The sequence below is a fragment of the Choloepus didactylus genome, chromosome 4 (genome assembly GCF_015220235.1).
Source record: "Choloepus didactylus isolate mChoDid1 chromosome 4, mChoDid1.pri, whole genome shotgun sequence".
Taxonomy (NCBI): Eukaryota; Metazoa; Chordata; class Mammalia; order Pilosa; family Megalonychidae; genus Choloepus; species Choloepus didactylus.
In genome coordinates this window covers 3,896,394-3,914,136 of record NC_051310.1, presented here as the reverse complement: position 1 = coordinate 3,914,136, position 17,743 = coordinate 3,896,394, and the positions used below count along the sequence as shown (strand labels likewise).

The window sequence follows — 17,743 nt, the reverse complement described above, 5'->3', positions numbered from 1 at the left end:
ACTGTGGGGAAGAGGACACAATCACTTCTCCACAATTCTGGGTTGTCCCTTTGAAAATATTCTCCCCCACTGAGGCTGCCAACTTTGAAATGGTTTAAAAGGTTTTAAATGATGGAAGAGCCATCTTGAACTTTGAGAAAAATCAACAAACCTTTCCATTTCTTTTAACCTTTGTGCAAATTCAGCTGGGCTCCCACCAGGTGAAGCCTCTTATCCACCTCACCCCACCCTCAACAACTTCAGCTGGTAACAGGTTGTCCTGCTAACCCCAGGACTTTGGCCTGGCCGCTCCTTGGACCGCAGGACAGCAGATTACAGCCAACTAACTGCTCTGCTAATCTGGGTCCTGCTCTTTCGCAGTCAGGTATGTCTTTACATTTCAGGTAGACACTGGGCCCACTTTTATCTGGCAAAATCCCAATTGAAACGTATGCAAACTCTAAGTTTCTGAAAGGACGGGAGGAAGAGTTTCTACAATAACCTCTAACAGAGCTAATATGTCTGAATAGTCATCATTTTCATCTGAATGCACTAGACCCTCACGAACACCTGCTTTGTGCTCGGTTCTGCCCTGCAAGAAATTCACAGTATACAGCTGGGGGTAGGGGAGACTTATGGAGTGGGAACCCCGGCGACGCTCGCTGTGGGCCCAGGGCTGCTGGAGCGCCTTTCGGCTGACGGGAGCCCCTCCGAGGCGCGCCTCCGGGAGACAAGGAAAGCGCTGAGGGCCCGGACCCTGAGGCCAGCGAGAGCGAAGGCGGCGGAGGAACCGCAGAGGCCCCGGGAAAAGCAGCTGAGGCCACGGCCAAGGCCCGGAGTTAGGAGCTTTGTTTTCCTCTTTAGAAAAAACGCGGAGCCGCGGCCGTGTGTGGGAGCGCAGGGTCGCGCAGGGCAGGGGGACGCACGGGGGGTGTCCTGGCGAGTCACTCAACCCGGGCCTAAGTTCCCTCTCAGTGGAGAACCGGGAGGAAGAACTTATTCCGCAAGCCCGGAGGACGGGCGTCCACTGCGGACGGAAAGGGCAGAAGCAAGCTTCCCCGGGTTATGGGGCGTGCGAAGCCGCGGGGACAACCCGGGCGCAGGCCTTTTCCCGCGAGCCGGCCTCGGAAGGGGTTCCGAGCACCACGGCCGCCCCACGACGCGGCGGGGGGGGAGCCAACCACCATCTTCCCCCGCGGCCGCCCAAACCGACCAAGCGCGGTCCCGCGCCCCGCCTCGGGCGAGCCCCACCAAGTCGGCCGCTCTCGCGAGACCTCGCCCGCGAGCCCCACCGCCCTGGCCGCGAAGGCTTCTGGGAAACGTAGGGGCGGGGTGGGGGTAGGAAACCGGGACCTGAGTCTGGAGGCGGGCTGAGGCCGCGAGTGAAGCGGAGAAGGCGGGGCAAGACGCGATCGACGCGGCGCGAAGGCCAATGACGAGCGAGCCCGGGCGGGCCTCGGGCCAATGGGCGGCGCGGCCTAGCGCTGGGGGCGGGCGCTGCGGCCGAGGGTAGCTTGAGCGCGGCGACGGCGTTGTTCAGACAGAGCGAGAACATTCTAGAGGTGAGTCCGCTGGAGGGGCGGTGGCTCCGCGCCCCCTGCCCAGCCCTCCCCGACCCCCGCGGGTTGCTGGCTGGCGGGGAAGGCGACCCCGAGAGCTCACGGCGCCGTGTCTCCCGCGTCCAGGTCGCCAGGCTCGGACCCCGGACGTCGCTGGGACAGCCCCTCCCCGCTGCTCGGCGGCGGCACCTGGCCCGGCCGCTTCTCCGCTGCGCCTCTGCCTCCTCCTCCGCCGCCGCCGCCTCGGACTCCGGTTTATAACGCGCCTCACTTCATCCCAGTCCCGGGCGAGCAGCGTTGGGTTTATGTCTTTATTTGACGAAAACGGTGAGTCGCGGGGCCGGCGGCGGGGAGATGGCGGCCGCTCAAGATGGCGGCGGCCGCCGCGTGACCCCGGCCCGGCGTGTGGCGCAGTTTCGGGCGGCGGCGGGCGGGGCGGGCGGCCCCCTCCCCCGGGCTCCCCTCCCCCCGCCCCGCCCCCGGTCCCCTCCCCCGCGGGAGCGCGCGCCGCGAGGGCTGACTCAGCTCGCTGCTGCGTTTGTGAGTCACCGCCGCGCGGGAGGGTTGGCGCCCGCGCCCCCGGCCCGGCCCCGGGGCCGCGGAGGCCGGCGCGCGGCGCACATGGCGGGGCGGCCGCGCCGGGGGGAGCCGCGCCAGGGGCCCACCGCCTCCGGGACGGGGGAGAGCAGCCCGGCGCGGCCCGAGAGCACCCGCCAGACGCCCGTGATTGTGGTAGCCATGGGGACCCGCGCGCGGGCCGACCGTGTTCGGGTAGAATTCTCGGCCGAGGTGGAGGTCGGCGGTGGGGTCCGGGGTCTTCTTCACGCGTTTAATGCGTTCTCCAGCGAGAGGAATGTGTCCAGCTGCCGAAGCGTTTCTTTGAAGTGAGCAGTTGTTGCTTAAGTGACAGTTACAGTTTTTGACTGTTGGTTAAGAGCAGTTCGATCGTTTCCCACTTAAAAGGATGGAGAGAGGGGGGTGCACTTGAGAGCTTTATTCTCAATGCATGCATGGTTCGGGGGTGGGGGGGGAGGCTTGTCTTTTTCGGAAGTTGTTAAAATAGTGATTCCACGGAAGCAAATCTTCACACGTTGGTTGAGTTCTGATATAAACCCACAGCAGCTGAAACAAGACATTCTGGTTGCGGCGACGGTTTAATTTTAATCGAAATATAGGTTGTTAAGCTTCTGCGGGTGTAGTTTTGCACATGAATCCCTGTCGGACGCTTTTTAGCGTAGGAGTATGCTCAGGTGACCGTGGAACAGAGGGAGGTGTGTTCGTGCAGGAATCACACTTACACTTGGGAACGCGCGTGTTTTCTTCTTTTTCAGAGCTGTTGCGCAGCCATTGGTACCTGTATTGGGGAAACATAGCACACAAGCAAGAAGCTTACAGCCTCAGTGGCGAAAACTTTTTCATGTCAGAGACCGAGAACTCTTGCAGTCGTTTATGTCATCCCTTCTTCTCCAGACAGAAGATACCAAAAAGTTGCAATCAAAGATCTCTTCACCTTATTGATAAAGCCACTAATAAGCCAAAATGTCTGTCAACGTCAACCGCAGCGTGTCAGACCAGTTCTATCGCTACAAGATGCCCCGTCTGATCGCCAAGGTAATGTGCTCATTTAACACTTGGGTAAAAAAATTTCCGGTGTTTTAAAAGATGGCATCTCACGGGGTAGATGGTGCACAATTAAAATTCTTATTTTCTTTAGGTTGAGGGCAAAGGAAATGGAATCAAGACAGTTATAGTCAACATGGTTGACGTTGCAAAGGCACTTAATCGGCCTCCAACGTGTAAGTACTGCCTCTTGGAGAACTCTGGAAGGCATGTTTCCAAGCATATGCTTAATGGTCTTTGCCTGCAAGGTTTGCCCGAAATGCATGCTAAGTAAATTTTAAGAGTTAAGTGAAGAAATCTTGGATCTAAAACTAATCTGTGTATTGGTTACCATTGGCATACAAACCTACGAGGGCATTACTTTAAAAACATTGCTGGATGGGTGGCTAAAGCTTAATTTAGTTAACTTTAATGGAATAGAATTTCCACTTTTTTTCAAATAGATCCCACCAAATATTTTGGTTGTGAGCTGGGAGCACAGACCCAGTTTGATGTTAAGAATGACCGTTACATTGTCAATGGATCTCATGAGGCGAATAAGCTGCAAGACATGTTGGATGGATTCATTAAAAAATTTGTTCTTTGTCCTGAGTGTGAGAATCCTGAAACAGATCTGGTGAGTGTCTTTGAGGTGGTTTGGGCCGGTTTAAATAATAGTCTTGTATCTGCTTTTATGAGAAGTCCTATAATTGATCACCAAAAATAACTTTCTTGAGATGGCGAAACAATCTAATTGGGAATAAAACACAAAACCTCAAATTTGGAGATATTTCCATATTGGTTTTTATTTTTTAATCATTTTGTGAAAATAACTTTTGTTTTTTTCTGAGGGTTAGCTCTTTTCATGCTTTGCTCAAAGTAGCATTTTCATCATATGTTATGGATGACATCTTGTTTATATATTTTTTTGGCAGCATGTCAATCCAAAGAAGCAAACAATAGGTAATTCTTGTAAAGCCTGTGGTTATCGAGGCATGCTTGACACACATCATAAACTCTGCACATTCATTCTCAAAAACCCACCTGGTAAGTTTTCCTGATAAGTTTCTAAGCCATAAACTAATTGGTGGAACAAAATGGAAGTTTCTTTGTTGTTATAAAACCAGAAGAATATAGGGAATTTTACCTCTCATATTCTATTTTTCTGAATCGGACTCCTTTCAAAGATATACTGTTAAGTTATGCACCACTTTTAAGACCAATTATCTTAAAATGGCTGAAGTAAGGTGTTGTAAAAGGGAGTGATGGGATCTCAGCAAATAAAGGGATGTACTTTTGAATTCTGGAGTACTGTTTGTATACAGAGGGTTTAACTCATCAAATTTAAGCATTGCAAGCAACACTCTGTGGCAGATGCTCAACCTGTCTGACACAATTTCAGCTTGCTATAACAAGGAAGTCTAACCTATTCCGGTGTTCTCTCTTCCGTGAGACAAGCCGTTATATAGACTTAAACAGTGTTAAATCTATTGGCAAAAGTCCAATTGAGATTTGGCCCTGAGGGATCAAAAGGATCAGCCTTTACTTCCTGTTCTTCAATTTTGCACCATAGTTGCATATTAGCAATTGTAATTTTCAGCAATAATAAATGATTGTTTTTAAAAGAAACCAACAACAAAAAAGACTACATAGTAAAGGAGAAGAAATGGGAAATAAAAGGATTTTATCACTAATGTTTTGGGTCACTCCATTATTAGCTTGAATTTCTTATCAGTGAAATATGGTGGATGAATTTGATTATAAAGCCCCATAGAATTTTAGGGTTTTCTAGAGGGAAATGTAAGATGCAGAAGGCCGGGATTTTAAATATTCCTGGTGAACAGTGAGGTAAGATGCGGGATTAAACTTTTATTTTTATTTCCCTGCAGAGAATAGTGACAGTGGTACAGGAAAGAAAGAAAAGGAAAAGAAAAATAGGAAGGGCAAAGACAAGGAAAATGGCTCTGTATCTAGCAGTGAGACACCACCACCACCACCACCACCACCAAATGAAATCAGTCCTCCTCCACATGCTATGGTGAGTGCAGGAGAGGCTGGGAAATTGTTTCAAGGACACAGCAGTTGGTTGAGATGGGCACAAATAATGAAACTAACCTTCAGTGTAACATTAAACACAGGTTTTGGATTCCAGGTGTTTGCTTGAGTCCAGGTGAACACAGTTTATTCTAGTGGAAAATGAACTTGATAGCATTAAGTTGATTAAAAATCTGAAATGTTCATGTTTTTAAAACCTTGACTGTTTTTTGTGTTTGTAAATAGGAAGAAGAGGAGGATGATGATTGGGGAGAAGATACAACTGAGGAAGCTCAAAGGCGCAGAATGGATGAAATCAGTGACCATGCAAAAGTTTTGACTCTCAGTGATGATTTGGAAAGGACTGTTGAAGAGCGGGTTAACATCCTATTTGATTTTGTTAAGGTAAAAAACATTTATTCTGAGAATAGGTACACATTTTGTAGAGCTATGTCATTTTTGGCCCCATTTTGGGCTTTTGTAGATGACTCACTGGATTGCTATGCTAGTAAGTAATTTTTTCTCGGGATTGATACCTTTTGAGTACTCAAAATAGGATTACTGTCAAACTTTTTTTTGTTTATTCATTTAAGAAATATTTTTTTGAGCCAGGCACTATCCTTAGCAATTGTATGTCATTTGGAAATTCCTGAACTGTCACAGATAGGTAGGAAAAAATCCAGGAGCACATGGGGTCCCTCAGTGAGAGCAGGGACTCAACCCTGCTTAGCAAAATGTGCATCTGTTTCACTGAATTGCTTCCTTTTATTTGCAGAAAAAGAAAGAAGAGGGTATTATTGACTCATCTGACAAAGAAATTGTTGCTGAAGCAGAAAGACTGGATGTAAAAGCCATGGGCCCTCTTGTTTTGACGGAAGTTCTTTTTAATGAGAAGATTAGGGAGCAAATTAAGAAATACAGGCGCCATTTCCTACGAGTAAGCAAATTACTTTAGATTTACAAATGAGATTACAGCTGTGTGACCTTGGGCACATCCCTTTCTTGCTTGTTCTCTCCCATATCTAGAAAATGGAGGTAATTGGTCTATGTTAGAGACATGCGAACATCCGAAAAATGCTACACATAGGCCCTTAGAACGACATAGTGGGATGCCTCTTGTAGCTACTGATACACAAGAGCCATATCCTAAAGGAACAATCTTAAAGGGATGCATGTACCTTGATTCTGGAGTTGTCAACGTAAAACATTTAGTAAAAGCTTGTTAATGCCAAGATATCTATTTGCAGTTTTGTCATAACAACAAAAAGGCTCAACGGTACCTTCTTCATGGTTTGGAGTGTGTGGTGGCCATGCATCAAGCTCAGCTTATCTCCAAGATTCCACATATCTTGAAGGAGATGTATGATGCAGACCTTTTGGAAGAAGAAGTCATCATTAGCTGGTCAGAAAAGGTGAGGGATACATAAAGGGCTCTTCAAGTTCAAGAGTACCAAGACTGGGAGCTGTTGGGGTTCTTTGGGTTATTAAAGGATGAAGGTATAGCTTCCCAAACCTAATCTTCTTTCTCCACATTAATGTATAGTTCCTATGCCTGACTGGTGTAACATGTAAATGATTTCCACCATGTCAGCTTTGTGGACCTGAAAAGAAACTACTAAATTTGTTAGTACATGTTTGCTGAACTTGTGTTTTCTGTTGAGGATTCAAGATTAGGGTGCGTCTCAGTCCCCTCAATGAGTTCAATGTGGCGGATTATGTAAATAACCAAGAGTAAATTGTTTTGTAAATTCCCCAAACTAAGGAAATTATACTGAACATTTTTTAGGCCTCTAAGAAATATGTCTCAAAGGAACTTGCCAAAGAGATTCGTGTCAAAGCGGAACCATTTATAAAGTGGTTGAAGGAAGCAGAGGAGGAATCTTCTGGTGGTGAAGAGGAAGATGAAGATGAGAACATTGAGGTAAAACTGGGGAGAGTGTTAGCAATGGGTGTTGTGAGAACTCGATGGTTTGTGGACTGAAATACAAAATGGCAAGTTTTAGTAATGACAAAATTTAAATTTTAGATTCTGGAAGATAGAGAATCACAATAACCTGGAAAAGAGTCATACTACTAGAAAAATTGGTAGGAATGTACTCCTATGCCCAAATGTTACAATTCTAAATAATGTATGCTGTAGGCTGAATTCTCAATGTAGGATTTAGTTACTGCAGGTCAAGTACAGAGGTATTAATTGTCTATAAAAATTTAAGAAGATGCTGTTGGTTTGTAGAGCATTTCCCATGACTTTAGTTTCTATATACCAAATCCTGCTCCAGGAGGAAGGACTGCTGCACCTGGGCAGCGTTTCTCCTTCTAGACCACTTGATGTGTATTAGTGTTCTATAAGCACATTTACTGGGATAAGGGTTTACAGTCAACCAAAATATTTATTTTGTCAGGTGGTGTACTCGAAGACTGCCAGTGTACCTAAAGTTGAAACAGTGAAGTCTGACAACAAGGATGATGACATTGACATTGATGCCATTTAAAGTGATGGATGCAACCTAGCTTAACAGTGTAATACTGCAAATTTTTCTGCATTATCAGCCAGAAGTGCAACATGTATGTGCAAAAGCTAAAATGGCTTAACATCATGCTACACTTTATACTAAAAATGTTTTACTGTGAGTGGTCTGTAATTAAGCCCAATGAGACATCTAGGGAGTCCATACACAACAGTGGGCAAATGTAGTTTGCTTATTCATAGCATGTTTCCTTTTGAAAACCTAGTGTTGGACACATGGATCACATTTATACAGTTATAGCAAATAAAGATTTGTTTTTGGTCATTTTTCAGATTTTTGGCTTTGAATGACTTGAGCTAAAATGATTGGCTCCTTTTTAATCTGTTGCACCATCATTTAACCTGTTAGCATTTTTGGAGCCTATTAGATATGGTATTGTTATGCTGAGACTGTAAAAGAGTCTTCAGCAGGATGTAAACCTAAACTTACTTGCAATTAATTACCTAATTCAGGCATTCGGAAATAGTTTAAGTTTTCTCTTTAATCCCTCAAATTGGCATGTGGTAATGGACATTCTTCCCGGGCCAAGGTGGACCAGTAATCATCAGATGGGAGTGCAATGCCTGTATTGTGTGAGAAGTAAAAATAACCTGAGTATCCTAGTCATAATTTTAACAGCAGGTTTTGAAACTTGAATGTTTTGTTTTCTGTTTGTGTACACTTGCCCAAAATTGTAGTCTTTGAAGTCGTGTGCACATTTGCAGAGCCAGGGAAATTATTACATCAACAAATAAGCATCTTAGATGTATGTAGCTATTGCTTTTGTACTGAGAGAAAACTCTTCAAACTTGGGGGTATGATTAAATAGTACGCACGCACTATGATTTTGTTTGGGGGAAGCAGGAAAAGGTGCACTTAATAATTCCTAGCAAAAACTGAGTATAATTTTCAGTTTTTACTTTCATTGTTTAGAATACAGTTTCAAGATGTTTAAACATCCTGCATCTTTTTTGTTCACTGTGTTTTTTCTCTTGATGTTATCGTTCTGTTTTTTAATGCCTTTTACATTTGGACATAGTTTATGCTTTTTAGATTTGGTTGTCAATCTTGCCAAAATAAGTGTTACTATGTCTCTAACTTGATTTTTTTCCCTCCAAAAAAATGTCTTATTTAAAGAAAATTAAGCTAAAAGCGTACTTAGAAGTCAAAGCCTATATTTTGGTGTAAGACTTGGAACAATGTTTGCTTCACATTGAATATAGCCAGATACCCAAGAAATCTGTGATGATGGTCACTGGGTGCAGGTGACAGGGCCTCACCCACCCATCCAGGGCTTTAGATTTGGACATGTAGAAGTTGATAAACTGCTTGGTGAACTCCTTGCCCAGTTAGCTAAACACACTTGGAATGGGTTCTGACTGTATCTTAATTGTCTTTTTTCAAGGTGTAAAATCTTACTGCATTTATCCCTTTCCATGAGAAGTACATTGTGGGAATGAAGAATCCATAGGGTGCATTTGTTACCTGGAGCACTGGTTTCTATCATTCACCTCTCATGACTCTTAATCCTTTGTGACCCATCTCACAGATTTTAATGAGACCTTAATAACAAATGTATGTAAGAAAGTTTCACATTGAAATTATACAAACATTTGATAGAATAAAACCTTGTTAGATGTTTTAAGGAATTGAAACCTAGCAGTCTCACTAGAGAAATAAGAATTGGTCTCCAGCTGCCTTTTGATAGAATCTGGTGAGACTAGACTGGGGGCTGAACCTGGAGGGAATGTGTGTTGTCACCAAAGACAAGTTTTTGCAAATTCACATCTCACCTAGGTTTCAAATTCTTTGCTGCAATGCCAGTTTGTTTTCGTTAATTGAAATTCTATAGGCGATACTGGTGGCCTAAACTAAGTTGCACTCAGAATACCCAGGGTCAAGCTAATGATATTCTGTTATAAAGCTTTTCTTTTAATCTGAAGGAAAAAGTGTTCAGTACTTCTAAACACTAAGAAAATATTGGCTTAGACCAGTGTTCAGTCTGGTGCCAAACTTAATGAAATTCAAATTCACATAACCTGAATTTTATTCACAGAGGTTATCTTAATAATCTCTTCACTTTGCTCTTTTCAACTGTCTTAAAAACACCGTTTCTCAAACAGCTACGTTACTTGATTAAAACAATGTTAAAATTATATTTTGTCTCTGCCTTGATATTAAAATTTTAAATTGACATTTATAATAAGATTGATATTGGAATCTGCCCTGTTTTGTAGCTGTTGCCTTCTGACTTGCATTGGCTATTTCCTTGTGGTCTACTCACTGAACAGATGTCGCTCATGTCACAGGATCACAGCTGGCTTTCCTGGGGTTTGGTGACCTTGTGCTCTTGCTCTGTGACTCAGGGCAACTACTCATTAGTCTGGCTCCCAAGCTCTAGCCACTCTGCCTCTGTTCACTGCTGAGATAGATGCACTCAGTGGATTCTGTTTAGAAGTTAGGACAAAATGACCAAACCATAATGAAGGTATTTTAAACTTCCCTAACAACTCTGCAAACAGCCCTCACCTAGTAAAATATTTTTCTAATTGCTGCAGCTCTACCTACCATTGGGTTAGGAGAGTAACCAAAAATGGAGAGTTGGCCCTGTCTCTGTAACTTACTCATTCTTTTTATTTTGAAGTAATTTGGAACATGCAGGACAGTTAGCAAGTAATACAAACCGCAGAGAACTCCAATGTAACACTATCCTAGCTCCAATTTTGCTTGCGTATTCCGTTATTTTCTTTGTGGTTACCATAGGGTTTAGAGTCAACTTAAATCCATAACAGTCTCATTTGCTTTGATACCAGTTTTATTTCAGTATATTGAAATTTAAATACACAATATTATCCCTTTTACCCTCCCACCTTTATTGTAGTTCTTATCACAAATTAGATGCTTTTACATTGAGTCCAGATCCACTGGAAGCATTTGTTTCTTACATCTTCTAGGAAGTGAAAACTGCAGTAACAAGCTAAAAAATACAGTAGCACTGTTAATTTGTATTTTTCTTTGTTATATTTATCAGAGATCTTTATTTTTTCATAGACTGATTCTCTAGTGTCTTTTCCTTTGAACCTGCAGAACTCCCTTTAGCATTTCCTGTAGGGCTGGTCTAGTGATGACAAGTCCCTCAGCTTTTGTTTATCTGAGAATGTCTAGCTGTCCCTCATTTTTGAAAGACAGCCTTGCTAGGTATGGAATCATTGGTTGGCAGTTGTTTGCTTTATGTACTTAAATATGCCTTCCCACTGCCATTTTGCTTTGGTGATTTATAATGAAAAATCTGTGTAATCTTACTGTGGCAACCTTGGATGTGACACACTTCATCTTGTGGCTTTCGGAGTTTTATTAGGCATTTGGCAGTTTGATTAGTGTCTCACTGTGGACCTATTTGGGTTTCTCTTGTGTGGAGTTTGCTCAACATCTTGGAATGTATATTAATGTCTTTAATTAAATTAGGGAATTTTTCATCTGATGTTTCTTGAATGTTTGCTCTTCGGTCTCTTCTTCTGGGACTCCCACACTGCATATATTGTACACTTGTTGGTGTCCCGCAGGCTCCCTCTGTCTTTGTTCACTTTTCATTGTTTCGGTCCTCAAGCTGGATGATTTCACTTGTATTTTAAGTTCACTGACTTTTTCTACCAGCTGTAGTCCTTTCCAGGGAATTTTTCACTTCTGTTACTGTGATTTTCTCTTCTGTTCAGTTGTCATAATTTCTGTTTCTTGCTGATAGTTTCTCTGTTCATGTTTCATTTCCTTGATAACCTTGAGTTCTTTGTTTCCTTTAGCTCTTTGAGCATATTTAGGATGCTTTTTTTTACCCCCCTTTATCTTCTTTGTCTGGGCCATTACTTCCTGTTTCTTTTTATGTTTTGTAATCTTTTGTGGAAGCCTGGACATTTTGCTATTTTAGTGTTAAGCATGAATTTAGACTGTAGAGTTTCTGTTACTCAAGTTTGTGTCCAGAAGGTGTTACAGCAGAGCTGTCTTAGAAGGCCAGGAGAAAAGAAAGACAAGACCTTTTTCAGTCTGCGTATTGACCTGTGCTGCCTCAGAGCTTATCCCTACAATGAGTTGAGAGAGCAGCTCCCGGCCAAGGCACAGGGGCCTCCCTGGTCATTTCTGGTTTCTTCACCCCCAGGCCCTGCACTGTGTGCCCCACAGCCAGCAGTGCTTTGCCCCAGGCAGCTGGGGACAGATCGGCTCCCAGCCCTTCGGGACCAGGACCAGGGTCCACACTGGGCATGTGGGCATCTGCTGTGGGGTTGCAGGGGGGGTGGGTAGCCAAGCCCCTACAAGGTCCTACCACTTAGCCTTTGTCTTGGCTTAGTGCTTGCCCTGTCATGCAGTCCTTTTACTGTTTTCTGCCAGTTCTCGCAGCTCGTTTGGCAGCGGAGGATGAGCCTTGACACTGTTCACACCCCTCTTGATCCTGTCCTTGTCATTTTTATGGTTCTTCAGATTCTGGCCTGTTGATCAGTTCAGAGCTCCACAGCATTTCAGTTTCAGGACAGTGCTGCAGTTCTAGGTCTGTTCCCCCCAGCTCATCTGTGCTGTGTGTGCTGTGCCTGGAGTGCCAGAGCCGCAGCCTCATCCCTCCCCAACTTTGACCTGGAGGGAGGCTCCATAGATGAAGTGGTGTTGGCAGCTGACTTGAAAGTGGGCTCATCACTGACAGCCTCTGGGGTCTCACGTTCAGTGAGTTTGTGTTAACAGGGGCTTGGGTTTCTATCTACCTGCAGTCTGCTGTGGGACTCTGTATCTCAGCCTGAGCCCCTAGCCAGAGGCTTTCTTTGCAGCCACAAAGTTCCTGTGTGCCAAGATGTATGGGAGTGATTGCTTCAGAGAAGTTCTTTCCACAAAACCAGGAGATGCAGTGTTAGGACCACGGCCTGCCTCTTTGTAAAGTGATTTTTAAAGAGAGGGGTGTTTGGGCTTTGAAATCAGACTTGGCTCCTGGCCAGGGCCTCCCTGTAGGACTTGGAGACTCCACATCTGTGTAACAGGGATGATGACCCTGTTGGGTTCCTGGAAATCACCCAGTAATGGTCCAGGCTCACCTGGTCCCTTGTGGAATCCTGCCAGAAGCCAAATGCTGTCATCAAAAAAGTAATGTCTGGCTGGCAGTTACAGAGAAGAGCTCTGTCAGCAAGCGGGTGGATAGAAGGGCAGAGCATGCCTGGGACCTTCAGTTGTCTGAAGTGGGGCCTAGGAACCAAGGTCCCATGGGGGTCACTTCTGGAGTCATCCTGCCAAGCCAGCTCAGTGGCCACAGACTGGCCGTGGCCTTTGCCGAGGTCCTATAAGAGCTGCAAATTGCACTGAGCCATTAGCTGGCCTTCCCCCAGCTTGCCAAGGCCTCAGCCAGCATGTCCCACATTGGGAGGTGTTCACGGGACGCTGCTGCCACCACTGGGGGGAGACAGCATTTCAATCCCCAGCTTCCCGACATGCGGCTGGGAAAATGAACCAAACGTGTCAGCATTGTGGTCCTGGAGACTAAAACCATGGGAGGGAGGATTCAGCCATCCTGTGCAGGGGGTCTGTCCAGGAAGGTAACCTGTGACCTGGCTAGGCAGGAAGGGAAGGGCACTCCAAGCTTCAGAACAGCGGGGTTAGAGCTGAGGAGGACACAGTGCTCTAGCACCTGGGAGGAGGAGGCTCTGAGCTGCCCACAGGTTGGGTTACCCATGCACTTGGCAGGTGAAGGAGTTAGGCCAGGTCAGCAGCAAGCCCAGAGCATCTGCCCATGTAAACATTTTGTCCCACACAACACCAGGAAGGACTTAGTTGGAGGAACTTTCTGATCCTCGGGATGGTTGGATAATGGAAGGAGGAGGGTTTTGAGAACACCTGCACTCAGGCCGGACACTACACTGTACCCTGTCATGACCCTGGGTCACCTGCAAGCCGGGTGCGACCCCAGCCTTCTTCCCATCTACAGAACTCCTAGGCTGAAGCAGTCACTAGGGCAGACGGTGGAACTTGGGAGAAAAGAGACAACTGGGGGCTTGGACTGCAACACAAAAGAGCCAGTATTTGAACTGGTGCTCAAAGGATATACAGGGGTTTGCCTAGGAGAAAGTGGGAAAGCACATGCTAAAAAGAGAATGGAGGTAGTTCCTGTAGTTAGCAGTGGATGGGACAGTGGGCTGTATGCTACCAACCATGGAAAAGTGTGATCTGCACTCTCTCCTGCCAGTGAGGACAAGTATGTGTGGGGACCCAGGAGCAGGGGGTGGTGGCGTGTTGTGTGGCTGGCACAGCTGGCAGCAACAGAGGGAAGTAGACTGGGACTCCAAGCAGCCTTGGCTCTTCTGGGGGTACGTTGTCCCTCCTGCTGGCCCAAGTCCCTGCTCTGCCCCTGGCCACAGCATCTGAGCCCTCAGTACAGACTGATCTTTCCTTTCTTGAGACCAGAATCTTCTATTTGGGACTTGCCTGAAGTCCAGCACCCACGAGGGGGTCTCGTAGGTTCAAGGCCTGAGTGGCCACAGGGTTTTTCTGTTACCAAGTCAGGGACAGCTATCTTAGTTAATCTTCAGACAGTTAAGAGGTTTCTCAAGTGTGACCCCAGTCCCTCTGTGTTGTCACGCTCTTTTGGTAACAAAACACAAAGTGACCCTTTGTCATAGGACAGCCTTGCTAGGGCTGAGGAATTGGGGAATGTTCAACAATTCACTTGATAACGGAATCATCCGGGACTATAGCTGCACAGCCCAGCCCCACAAGGACCCAGGGACAGCAGCAGGTCCACCTCCTCCACGGCTCAAGGGGCCTCAGCAGGCGCCACCTCGGCCTCTGCTTCTGCTTCTCTCAACTTCTCTTTTCACTACCTGTAAACTGTCTGGCCCTCTAGAATCTCAGCAAGATTTTAACCTCATGACTAGCTCATAGTTCCCCACAGCCATCCAGCTTCTGCTGCTCAATGCCCAGTTCTCCAGACTTCCCCATTCAAATTCCTACAATTTTTTTTTTGGTAGGTCCTCACTATTTTCACCAGGTTGATTGTTTTCACTTCCAGCTCTCTCAAACACTGTTGGCAGCTCCAACTCTGGCCAAGAGAAGGGGGATCACAAGGGGTCCAAAGCATGGCTGCCAAAAGGCTGCTACACAGTAGGAATTTGTGATTGGGGCAACGGAGGCCTCTGCCATTTGGTTGTTTCTAGAACACATTGCTTTCACTGGAGCCTGTTTCTTCTGTAACTAGCACGTTCTGAGGTCACATGATTAGCAGCCTGCTCATAAAACCAGTTCGCCAAGCAACAAGTTGACTGTCCATCTGCGTGTGCTCACAGCTGAGATGTTACCCTGTGAGAGAGGCAAGAGGAAGGGAACATGGGCCCCGCCTTAGGGATCTCACAGTCTCATTGGCATCCCAGGTAGACTTCGGGAAGCCATTAGAGGTTACCTGGTAGGGAGGGAGCCCTGCACAGGGCTGTCAAAGTTTCCTGGGAGAGTTGGAAGAGTCACTGAATCAGACAACATTCTCTGGGCCATAGGGAGCCTCAGACTGTCAGAGCAGGACGAAGACTCAAAAAAAACATTTTGTGTAAAGGAAAATCAGAGGGCTATTAACATCAGGTTAGACTAACAAGGGATTCCAGAGAGGGACAAGTTGCATGAAGGAAGGAAGGTAATTTGATTCAGCTTAGTACTTGTTGAATTTGAGGTGCCTTTGGCATGTTTAAGTGGAGGGGTGCAGAAGACAGCTGGATATGACTCTAGAACTGGAAGTATAGATAGATTTGGGGGCATTTGCTGTCCAGGCAGAGCAGTATGTGCATGGGCAAGGAAAGATGTGTTTCCATTTTTGTCTCCCCATAGACTTCCCCAAGAGCAGAGACAAATATGATTACTCTGCATCCCAAGTACCCAGCACTGGGCAAGTGCACAGAGAAGGTACTTGAATCATCAAGTGCCTGGATGGATGGATGGAGCAACAAATGCATGGATGAAGGGATGAGTAAATATGTAGAAAGATCTAAATAAATTTTGACTAACAAAACATAACAATAATGTCTAATGTCTGATTAAATTAGGAACAGAATTAGATAATGACCCATAAGTTGAGAGTTGTCGTTAGAATCAAAATGTCCTATGAACTTTGTACTGAAAGGAAGTTTAAGATGTTAACTTTGGACTTGAGATAGTTTTACTAAAACTTCAAGAACAGCACTGAAATAGAGTAACTCTCAAAAAACAAAGGGGTAAATGGAATAAGAAAACAAAATGAAATTTGGAGTCACTACTAGAAAAGATGAGAGGAGAAAGACACAAGAATCTAAAAAAAGAATATTTAAAAGTAAGGGTAAGATGTAGAAAGCTTCCCAAATTTAACAAGAAACAAGAATATGCACATCCAAGAAGCTCAGTCAATTCCAAACAGGGTAAATTCAAATAGAACCACACCAAGACACATTATAATGAAACCATCAGATACCGAAGAGAATCCTAAAAGCTTCAAGAGAGAAGCAATGTGTCATGTGGAAAGGAGCTTCAATAAGATTAAATGCTGATTTCTCATCACTAACCATGGAAGTGAGAAGTCAGTGACACATACTAAAGTGCTGAAAGAAAAAAAAAAATGTCAACTGAGAATTCTATATCTGGAAAAACTTCCAGATCGAGAGACTGAGACATTCTCAGGTAAGCGAAAACAGAATTTGTCACTACTGTAGATGGTACTATGAGAAGTGCTAATGACAGTTCTTCAGGTTGAAAGGAAAAGATAATTAGACTGTAGATTGAAATTGCATGAAGAAGTAAAGATCTTTGGTAAAGGATCTAAAATGCAAATACATAAAAAGTAATGATAAATCTATGATTTTGGACATTGTAAAAATACGTAATTTGCGACAAGAACAACAAAGACGGAGACAGACAGGCATAGGAACATAGTTTGTGTACGGAATTGAAGTGAAGTTGGTATTAAATAAAGATTATTATGGATTCAGGATATTAACTTTAAGCCCGTGGTAACCACAAGGAAAATCTCTGAAAAATATGCACAGAAGGAAATGAGAAGGAATTCTAATTGGTTCACCACAAAAGATCAATTAAACACAAAAGTAAGCAGTAATGGAAGACTAAAGGGACAAAAAAGTTTTAAGACTTAATAGAAACCAAATAGCAAAATGGCAGAAGCAAGTTCTGCATATTCGGTAGTCTCCTTAAGTATAAATAGATCAACCAAAGACAGATTATCAGAATGGATTTTTAAAAGTATATGCTGTAGGAGGAGGGGTAAGATGGTGGCATAGAGAGGTGTGGAATTCAGTTAGTCCCTGGATCAACTAATAACCAGGAACAACTAGTAAATAATCTGGAACAACTGCTGGGGGACAACTGTGGCTGTGCACACATCGTACACCAACCTGGATTGGGTGGAATGGCTGAGATCACAGCATAAAAGCTGTAAGTAAAAACTGCGGACCCAGGCCGGGAGCACCCCCCCCCGCCCAAAAGGCAAGCTGAGCTGCAAAACCTCGCTATGGGAGAAACCACCAGTCACGGAGCATGTGAATATAGCTCAGCCCAGCTCCACTTGGCTGTTTTAATTAACAAATGTGTACTGCTGAATACAAGCTACATCGACAAACCCTGAGGTTGCTCCCAGTGGAGAGGAGGTGGGGCTTCCCAAATTTAACAAAAGACAAGAATATACACATCCAAGAAGCTCAGTCAACTCCAAACAGGGTAAATTCAAATAGAACTACACCAAGACACATTATAATGAAACCATCAAATACCAAAGAGAATCTTAAAAGCTTCAAGAGGTGGAAAAAAAAAAAGTAATTAAAAAAAAAAGAAAATACAGAGGCTTTTAGAGACTAACCTTAGAGAGCCAGGAAACACCTGTACCCCAGGAAAGGGAGTCCAGAAGACCGGGTGCTCTATATGACCAATGGGTGAAATGAAGTGGCCATGAACTGGTTCTGAAAGGGGACTTTTCCTTTTTCTTTCTCAACCAGGGTGGCTCAGTGGAGAGAGCCTCAGCCATTTTAAGTTTGAAGAGCTCTGACCCAGATAGGTGGAGTTAAGAGAGAGAGACAA

General features: G+C 44.9%; 1 protein-coding gene and 1 non-coding gene across 3 annotated transcripts; both read left to right on the top strand.

Annotated features, from left to right (window-relative positions):
- Positions 1 to 1,384: 1,384 nt before the first annotated feature.
- Positions 1,385 to 9,874, top strand: EIF5 (eukaryotic translation initiation factor 5). Of its 2 annotated transcripts, XM_037831776.1 has the most exons (12): positions 1,385 to 1,541; positions 1,665 to 1,865; positions 2,870 to 3,149; positions 3,253 to 3,334; positions 3,602 to 3,774; positions 4,073 to 4,184; positions 5,027 to 5,175; positions 5,418 to 5,576; positions 5,947 to 6,108; positions 6,419 to 6,583; positions 6,958 to 7,092; positions 7,574 to 9,874. In XM_037831776.1, exons 3-12 carry the CDS (start codon positions 3,078 to 3,080, stop codon positions 7,661 to 7,663), a joined length of 1,299 nt encoding a protein of 432 aa, XP_037687704.1. In that variant the 5' UTR covers positions 1,385 to 1,541; positions 1,665 to 1,865; positions 2,870 to 3,077; the 3' UTR covers positions 7,664 to 9,874. The 2 variants fall into 2 exon arrangements, with proteins under 2 accessions (XP_037687704.1, XP_037687705.1); XM_037831777.1 differs by lacking the exons at positions 1,385 to 1,541; positions 1,665 to 1,865 and adding an exon at positions 1,888 to 2,422.
- On the top strand, positions 4,493 to 4,617 carry LOC119533718. The gene has a single exon (XR_005216828.1). It is a non-coding gene; the product is annotated as a small nucleolar RNA SNORA28 (small nucleolar RNA).
- Positions 9,875 to 17,743: the final 7,869 nt, after the last annotated feature.